This window comes from Gekko japonicus, unplaced genomic scaffold (genome assembly GCF_001447785.1).
Source record: "Gekko japonicus isolate JY-2015 unplaced genomic scaffold, Gekko_japonicus_V1.1 scaffold1201, whole genome shotgun sequence".
Lineage (NCBI taxonomy): Eukaryota > Metazoa > Chordata > Lepidosauria > Squamata > Gekkonidae > Gekko > Gekko japonicus.
The window spans coordinates 73283-82875 of record NW_015172039.1 but is presented as its reverse complement, the minus strand read 5'-3'; the positions used below and the strand labels follow the sequence as shown (position 1 = coordinate 82875).

General features: G+C 55.4%; 1 protein-coding gene across 1 annotated transcript in view; it reads right to left on the bottom strand.

The window, feature by feature from the left end:
- SHANK3 (SH3 and multiple ankyrin repeat domains 3) overlaps positions 1–9593 on the bottom strand; it is a 368789-nt gene that overhangs the window by 351614 nt on the left and 7582 nt on the right. The window contains exons 2-3 of the mRNA XM_015420662.1: positions 8517–8720; positions 2510–2581 (exon numbers count right to left, since the gene is read on the bottom strand). Coding sequence (XP_015276148.1) covers positions 2510–2581; positions 8517–8720 — 276 coding nt within the window. The remainder of the gene's footprint in view (positions 1–2509; positions 2582–8516; positions 8721–9593) is intronic.

Sequence of the window (9593 nt, the reverse complement as noted above, 5' to 3'; positions counted from 1 at the left end):
GATTGCTCTCTTTAAATATCTGAAAGGCTGTCATGTGGAGGAGGGCAAGGAGCTGTTCCAGTTGGCAGCAGAGGATAGGACCCGAAGCAACGGGTTTAAATTACATGCAGAAAGGCATCGGCTGGATATTAGGAAAAACTTTCCCATGGCCAGGGTGGCTCAAAGGTGGAATCAGCTGCCTTGGGAGATGTGGTTAGTGCCCCTTCACTGGCAGCTTTCGAGAAGAGGCTGGAGGAATATTTGTCAGAGATGCTTTAGGCTGGTCCTGCACTGGGCAGGGGGTTGAACGAGACGGTCTCTATGGACCCTTCCAACTCTATGGCTCTATAAGTGGGGAATCAAACCCGGTTCTCCCAGATTAGAGTCTGCGCTCCTAACCACTACACCAAACTGGGTAGCCAGAGATGCCCTGCTCACTCGTTGTATATATATATATTTACTTTACTTGCAGCATCAGCCTTGGCCTTATCTCCTGGTGACTGGTGCGGACTTTGATTTCCTCCTGGCCACTACTAAAGACAGGATGCTGGATTTGGGGGGGCCCTGGCTCCAATCCTGCTCTTATCAGATGTGATCGGGATAGACGGCAGTCTTCCCCCAAGCCCTTGGAACAGAAAGGAAGCACAAAGACACTCCCATCCAAGCCCTGGAGGGGCACCGGCCAGCCCACAGGGGCGGCAGCACCTCCGCCAGGCCCCAGAGTGCCCCCCCCCCGTGGCCGGCCGAATGTCCCTGGCTGGAGGGGAGGGACCCATCTGGACAAACCAGCAGAACAGGGAGATCCTTCCCCCCCACTCTTCGGCTCCGCTGGCTCTCGGCTTTACAACCACGGCATTTTTCTCCCTGCCCAGCAGCTGCGGCTGCTTCTGAGGCCTTCTGGAAGTTTATGCGTTACTTATATTTATTTCATAGAATCATCATAGAATGTTAGAGTTGGAACTGGGACCTTGCAGGTCATCTAGTCCAACCCCCCGCACTCTGCAGGAGCAGAGCCAAAAGAGAGCCCCGCAACATGCCCGAAAGAGGGTCATCCAGCCTCCTCTTGAAAACGTCCAGCGAAGGAGCATCCACCCCCTCCCGAGGCAGTCTGTTCCACTGCTCAACCACTCTGACAATTAGGAAGTTTCCCCTGATATTTAGCCAGTAGCGACTCCCTTGTTATTTCCACCCATTAGATCTAGTCTTGCAATCCGGAGCAAGAATCATAGAATGTTAGAGTTGAAAGGGACCTTGCAGGTCATCTAGTCCAACCCCCTGCACTCTGCAGGAGCATAGCTGAAAGATAGCCCTATATACCTACAACATAACTGAGAGATGGTCGTCCAGCCTCCGCTTCAAAACATAAAAAAGAGTGAATAGATCTGCTCCATCTTCTACATGGCAGCCCTTCAGATACTTGAAGACTGTCATCATGTCCCCACTAAGCCTTCTCTTTCCCAGGCTAAACAGACCCAACTCTCTCAGCCTTTCCTCGTGAGACTTGGATTCCAACCCTCTCACCATCCTGTTTGCCCTCTTCTGGACATGTTCAAGCTTGTCAACATCCCTCCTCAAATGTGGTGCCCAAAAGTGGACACAGGACTCCAGGTGAGGCCTGAGTCCATAGCAGAATAGACCATAGCAGAATATTTATTAAATTTATACCCCTCCCTCCCAGCCACGGCCAGCTCAGGGCAGCTTACAAACAGCAATAAACAGCAATAAATAATATCAACGATCATAAAAACCATATAAACAATTCCAACATTAAAAGGTGCGAACAGATGGTCACCCAGATGCCAATTTAACATTACATTTGGAATGACGCTCAAACTTCAGTGCCTTCCTAGCGGTCAACCCCGATCTAAGAACATGCGGCTGGCTCAGTCTGCCTTGAGGACTACAGGGGACAGGCCTTTTACCCCGGGGCGGCTCCTAATTGAAAGCCTCGTGGAAGAGCTCCGTCTTGCAGGCCCTGCAGAACGACATAAGGTCCCACAGGGCCCGGATCTCCTCCGGGAGCTTGTTCCACCGGAGAGGAGTTGCCACCGAGAAAGCCCTGGCCCTAGTTGCAGCTAGCCTGGCATCCTTTGGTCTGGGGAGGGTCAGTCGGTGTTGAGACCCTGATCACAGTGCTCTCTGGGGAACCTTTGGGGAAAGGCGGTCCCTCGGGTATGTAGGCCCCCGGCCATAAAGGGCTTTAAAGCAGAAGAGGGGAACCACAGGCAACGGCGAGCGACGGAATGCCCCAAGCTCTGCCCAACGGCACCAGAAAGGGGCTCAAGATCTGTCCAGCTGTAGACACTGCCATGGGAAAGAGGAGGCACCTCTCTCGCCAAAGGGCCCGTGGGACACCTGTGGGGCTTGCGTCCAAGGAAAGGCCCTTGAGTGGCTGATGCCCCCCCCTCCAGGCCTGCTCCTGGGGCAGACCCCGGCCAAAGACACAGGCGTGCCAGCACCTCACGCAGGGCAGAGGCCTCCTGCGATCCAGAAACGCATCCGACAAGCTCCACAGACAGCCGACGCTTACCTTGGTGTGTAGCTTGGCAAACTGCTTGTCGTCCAGCAGGCTCTGGGTGTACACTCGCCTCTTGTACCGGAACTGGAGGAGGAAAGCCAAGGGGGAAACGGTCAACAGAACACCCTCGAGCACAGCACAGCCTCAGCCGCCAACCACTTATGTCTCCTGCACATTGATTTCCAACGGGCCGTCTAGTTTGGCCAGCGAAACCGCAGTGGAAAAGCTCCGTCTCATAAAAACCAAGAAGATCAAGCACTCAGTTAAAAGGGCCCATCTATGTTTTGAAGGGTCAAAAGCAGCCCACTCTGGCTTCACCCTGGCAGCCCCAAACCTCCCACAAGAAGGCGCTACAGCTCTGCAGCATCCGGACAAACACTTGTGTCAGGGATGCTCTAGGCCTACTAGGGTGGCCAAACTGTGGCTCTTTCACACATATTCTGTGGCTCCCGGCAGGGCGGCTGGGGAAGCAAAGGGGAGGTGTGCCTCCTCGATCAGTTTTCCCTTCCCCAGCCAGTGTTCCCCTCCCTGGGTAGGCTTGAGGTGGGGGGGGGAGCAGAGAAAGAAAGCAACTTTAACTTTAAATGCACTCTCAAACCCCACCACCACCGGCTGGCTCGGAGAAGGCATTTGTTCCTTTAAATCCCTTCTCCAAGCCAAGCCTGGGCCAGGGGAGGGCTTGGAGGATGAATTTAAAGTTAAAGTTGCTTTCTTTCCACCTCTTTTCATTCTTTCCCCCCATATCTGTTTTAACCCCTTTCGGTTTTATTCTTGGCAGTCTCGTTTAATGTTAATAAAAAGTAAATTTTCCAATAAAAATGTGTGTGTAATATTTGTTCATGCCTTGTGGCTCTCAAAGATCTGACATTTAATCTATGTGGCCCCTTATGTTAAGCAAGTTGGGCCACCCCTGCTCTAGGCTGGTCCTGCACTGAGCAGGGGGTGGGAGTGGGTGGCCCGTGTGGCCCCTTCCGACCCTGCGATTCTTATGATTCCAAATGGCCCCTGGCCTGGCCTGGCCAAATTCCAGGAGCAGGAGTTCATGGGCACAAGCCAGGCCCCACAAATGCCTTCCCAGGCCCCCCTGCAGGACCCACGGTGACAGGCACAGGGGAAGCGGCAGCAGGGCTGGCCCATCCATTAGGAACAACTAAGTGATCGCCTAGGGCACCTGGAGGTGGAGGGGCACCCGAGCAAGTCCTGTTGTTACGCCACCCATATCAGTGGACAGCCCGTGGTGCATCAGCTCCTTTCCTTCCTTCTCTGTCAGGAGGCAGGGCCGCAGGTAGCGTGGAGGCGGGACCCTTTTGCATCAAAATCCACCCCTTTTCGGAACAAGACATTGGATGTATACCCCATGGCCCTTCACTACCCAAAGGAAACTCAGAGCGGCTTACCATCTCCTTTCCCTTCCTCTCCCCACAGCAGACACCCTGTGAGGTCGGTGGGGCTGAGAGAGCTCTCTCGAGAACTGCCACTGAGAGAACAGCTCTGAGAGGACTTGTGACGGACCCAAGGTCACACCAGCAGCTGTATGTGGAGGAGTGGGGAATCAAACCCCAGTTCTCCCAGATTAGAGTCCGTGCCCCTAACCACTACAGAGCCAGTTTGGTGTAGTGGTTAAGTGTCCGGATTCTAATCTGGGAGATCCAGGTTTGATTCCCCACTCCTCCACTCGCAGCTGCTGGATGACCTTGGGCAAGCCATAGTTCTGTCAGAGGTGTTCTTGAAAAGAACAGTTTCTTTCAGGGCTCTCTCAGCCCCACCGACCTCACAGGGCGTCTTTCTATTGTGGGGATGGGAAGGGAAAGGAGATGGTAAGCCGCTCTGAGACTCTGAGTGAAGGGTGGGGTATAAATCCAATCTCTTCTTCTTCTTCTACACCAAACTGGCAATCCACAGCCCAGACTGCAGTGAGGGGTGTGTGAGCAGAGACGGCTTTCTCACGGGGCAGGGAGAAGGAGAAGCAGGTGCTGTGCAGGCACTGTGCCCTATCCATGCCCCTCTCCACAAGCACGCCTGCACGCACCCACACCCACTCTGGTCCTGCTCCTCTCCCACAGTGCCTTCACCTTCCTCGCTTAGCTCCATGGTGAATCGTCCTTTCGTGGCAGGGCACCTAAAGAACTGCGTCAAACGGAAGCAGTGACAAAGGATAACATTTCAGAATTAACTGGAACAATTATGACGGAACAGGCCATTGAAGCTGCCTGGCCTTCACCCTTCAGTTTGTAAAGAACTCCAATGGGAACCTGTGGATCTTTTAGCTAAATATAGTTGAGTCTTCTTCCCGAAGATCTGCAAGGCAGTTCCCTTCAAAAAGGTTACTGCAGAGCTGGAAAAGGGCAACTAAGAGGAAGCACCTTCCCTCTAAGGAAAGGCCAAAGGGTCAGGGACTTCTCCCTTTAGAAAAGAGATGACTTTTTTGGGGGGGAGGACATGGCATAGAGACAGCAGATGGAGAGAACTTTTTCTCCGTCTCCTGAAATACTAGTAAAGGTAAAGGTTTCCTTTGCTCGAAAGCCAGGCAAATCTGACTCTAGGGGGCGGTGCTCATCTCCGTTTCCAAGCCGAAGAGCCAGCGCTGTTCGAAGACATTTCCGTGGTTCTGTGACCGGCATAACGAAACACCAAGGCACACGGAACGCTGTTACCTTCCCACTGAAGTGGTAGTTATCCACTTGCAATTTCTTACTTTCAAACTGCTAGGTTGGCAGGAGCTAGGCCAGAGACGGGAACTCACTCTGTCACGCGGCACTCGGGTCTCAAACTGCCGACCCACAGACCTTCCGGTCTGCCGCTCAGCATCTTAACCTCTGAGCCACCGCAGCCACTGAAAATACCTGAAATACTACTGCCACGGAATAGCGTGGGCCGTGCAGGTTGGCCACAGTCAGAACAGCCCTTCTGGGGGCCTCTCCTTCCCCACACACACCCCTCTTCACCCCCTGCCCCCTTTAGGCCCGGAGCAGGCAAGGGCCTTAACTAACTGGCACCACTCTGGTTCTGGGGCTTTACTGACTGGGGGGAGCCCAGGGTACCCTCCCTGCCCCAGGCAACCCCTTGGTAGTCAGAGAGCATCCTGATTTGAGGCTTGAAGAGCCCAGGAAGACTCAACAAGAAACAGTCGATGAAGCAAACACTTTAACAAGTAAACAGGAGAAACGCTACAAAAAATGGGGCAGAATGAACAAGGGCAAAACTCACAGAGAGAAAAGCCAGCCAGAAAGCAACAAAGCTCCCTGAAGCAACCATTGCATTGTATGACCCCAGTTGGAGGGTTATCAGCAGGGGTCATTTCCTGCGGGAGCCCACAGGAGCGGAGCTCCAGCAGTAAGGAGCCCAGGGGGCGGGCACATGCAACAAGCCCCACCCCCTGCTCCCAGCAGCCCTCAGTCAGGCCACAAGGAGCAAGAAGCAGCCAGGTAAGTTGCAGGGCCCCACCCCTCGGCCCTGCCTCTGTGAGGGCAGATCTGTGCGTCCCCCCCCCCAGCAATCCAAAACAGTCCAGTGGAGCCTGAGTGGTGGGTGTTGCCTTCAGACACACTTCCGGTGATGTCAGGGGGCGTGGCATATGCAAATGAGTTATGCTAATGAGTTATGCTAATGAGCTCCTGCACCTCTTTTTCTATGAAATGACCCCTGGTTACCAGCAATACTTCCTCTAAGCCGTGGAATCTTGTGAGCAAAAATTCTACTTCGTGAGCTACTGACATTAAGGTTGTGAGCAAGCATTTTGGCCACGGCACAAATTAGTTTGCCCTGGAGCCATCCTTCCGGAGCTAAGACAAAAATGTGTGAGCCGGAGGCTAAAAAACTGTGAGCTAGCTCACACTAACTCAGCTTAGAGGGAACACTGGTTCCCCCCCACACACCGGCCACCGGTGGGGGATGGGGTGACCGGGTTGCCAGCTCCAGGTTGGGGAATTCCTGGAGATTTTGGGGTGGAGCTTGGGGAGGACAGGGACCCCAGCGGGGTCCAGTGTCTTAGAGTCCACCCTCTAAAGCAGCCATTCTTTCCAAGGGCTCCGTAGTCTGGAGATGAGCCATGATTCCAGGGGGGATCCCCAGGTCCCTCCTGGAGGCTGGCACCCCTATGCGGTAGGGGTGCTCCACCCTGGACAAGGGATCAACTCCACCTAAAAGCAGGCTCCCCACCCCTCAACTTGCCCTCTCTGCGCAGGGCCTTATATACTCTCTGCCAGAGCTCCGCCTCCTCCACAGCCATTGGCTCCTGCTTTTCCCTCCATTTCCCCCCTGTCCAATCCTGAGGCCTGCAGGGTGCTGAGGGAACGTAGGCCTGCGGCCTGGAGTTTTCACCTGAGGCCTAGGGCCTTGAGGCCTACAGGCCGCTCCCCCCTCAGCCTCAGGCCGAGGACCATCATCACAACTAGAGTCCGGGGGCACCCAGGGAAGCTGAGGGGGCAGGAGATTCCGGACAGACAAAAAGAAATATTTCTTGAAACCACGAGTAATTCAAATGTGGAACTCACTGCCACAGGATGCTCTGAGGCCTACTAACTACTTAGGACCTGACTGGATGGGAGCGGTTTCACTGGACCTCCGTGTCGGGCTGCCAGGTCGAACCTGGCTGCTGGCTGGGGGGGGGCCTCCAGGGCCCGTCCCGGGATCTTCTGGCGTGCGCAAAGTGATGTCATCACATCGCCAATGTTAGGGGGGGTGATGCTCTAGTTTTTGGACAAAACTCTATGGTTGGAGCCCAATTTTACCATAGAGTTTTGCCCGAAAACTAGAGCATCACCCCCTGACGGCAATGGGATGACATCACTTCCGGGTTTCATCATCACGTCACATTTGGGGGCATTTGCGGGTGGGGTTCCCCCACGCTGGCCTGCTGGCTGGTGATGGAAAGGGGCCTGCAAAAGCGGGGGAACCCTTGCCCAGACCGGGGGCCTGGCGACCCTACCTCCGTGTCTGCCCAAGATGGGCCCTGCAGACCAGACTGGGGTATGCAGGGAGAGGGGGCTCAAGCCGCCCCCTCATCCTTGGCTCAGGCTTAGGGTTAGCCGTCCATCTAGTTCACCATCCTGTTCCACACAGAGGCCAACCCTTGGCCCCAGAGGGCCCACAAACAGGACACGGAAGCTGAGGCCTTCCCTCGAGACGGCCTCCTAGCCCTGGGATCCAGAGGCAGACTGCCTCTGAATAGGGAGGTTCTCAGGGTGTGCCCTTTTCCTAGCCTGAAATGGTGCAAGGGGGCTACTGTTCGCCCTGCAGGGGGACATTACGTGTCGCCACCCGTTTCTTCTGATATTTGTTTGACTCTGAGGCACCGGCCCTTCCATGGCCACCGTCGGGTTGCCCTCCTTAGGAAAAGGAAAAAAAGGCAAATTTTCTTGCAACAGAAGCACCTTCTCCCCCTTTGAGACTCACAGTTAGGGGTGCCAACCTCCAGCTGAGATCTCCCGCTATGAAGAAGACGGGGAGGAGATTGGATTTATACCCCATGGCCTGTCACTACCCAAGGGAGTCTCAGAGCGGCTGACAAACTCCCATCCCTTCCCCTCCCCACAACAGACAGACACCCTGTGAGGGGGGTGGGGCTGCTGAGAGAGCTCTCTCTCAAGGACTGCTCCTGAGAGAACTTGTGACTGACCCAAGGTCACACTGGCAGCTGCAGGTGGAGGAGTGGGGAATCAAACCCGGTTCTCCCAGATTAGAGTCCGCGCACTTAGCCACGACACCAAACTGGCTCTACACCAGGTTGATCAACCAAACTACAGAGATCAGTTCCACTGGAGAAAACGGCTGCTTTGGAGGGGGGGCTGGATGGCATTATAGCCGGCTGATGGCCCTCCCCTTCCCAAACCCCACCCTCTCCAGGGTCCACCCCCCCAAAAAATCCCCAGGTATATCCCCCAACCCAGAGCTGCCCCCACCCAGTCAGAGTCTAGCAAGGGCCTTACACCCGTAGTCCAACCTGCGGGCAACGGCGCCCGCGACAGAGAGAAGCATGTGGGGAGGAGGGTACCAAAGTGGAGCAGGTGCGAATGCGTACCTCCAGGTAAGAGACTGGCGTGTCCGGGTTCAGGGGGTATTCCCTCAGCAGCCGCTCCTCGTCCAGAAATTTCCCCGCCCTGCCGTTGAAGGCCGGCTGGAAGAGGCCATAATTCAGCACGTCCTTCAGGCTGTGGTTCAGGGTGCAGAGGATCCGTTGCTTGGAGACCCAGATGGGGACATCGGGATTCAGCCGCAAACACTTCTGTGGAGGGGAGGAAGACAGGCAGGTGGCGGGGTGAGTGCAGAGGCAGGCCCACCCCCTTCTTTCCCCACGGCCACGCAAGTTTCCACCACCCACCCCTCCGAGGCCGCTGGCAAATGTGGCATAGCCCCACTGGGCACGTGCAAGCAGCCCGGAGTTCTGCCCCAAGGACCCACGGAAGAAAGCCGAGACTGGACTGCCATGTCGGTAGCAGTGGGATACTAAAGCAGAGCAAGTGAATCCAAACAGCCTTTGTGGAGATGGCAGCAGCGAGGGACCCGGGCAGGGTAGCCGTGTCCATAGAGGGAAGCATGCCACTGGTCACGCCCAAGACGACTGGCCCTGCAGCTCTGCCCATACTTCAGAGGGGCGCTTGGCTGGGTCTGCTCTGGGCTGTCTGTGGTCCCCCGGAAACTCTCCCCAAAAGCTCAACAGACTGCCTGCCTGTGGAGGGAGGGGGAACAGAAAATCTGATGCAGGGGAATGGAGCTGGTCCCGGGTGGCGTGGGCCGCCAGGAAGTGGGGTATGGAGCCTCAAGATCTCTCCCATTGGTGGAAGGAGGGGATAAGGCTCAGCGTGTGCTTGTGTGGGTTCCTGGACACCCACCAGTTCATTCCAGGTTCAGCAAAGATAAGAACAGAAGAGAGGCCAATGCTGAATCAGGCCAGTGGCCCGTCCAGTCCCACACAAGTGGATTTTGCCATTTCACACCATAGAATCCAGTTGCAATGTGCATTGAAAGTGGATTGAAAGCGTGTTATTTAGGTGTGTGAAAGAGCCCTCTGTCACACAGTGGCCAAAAATGCCAAGTGCCCTCAGGAGGTCCACCAGCAGGGCCAGAACTCCAGAAGCCCTCCCACTGTTACCCCCCC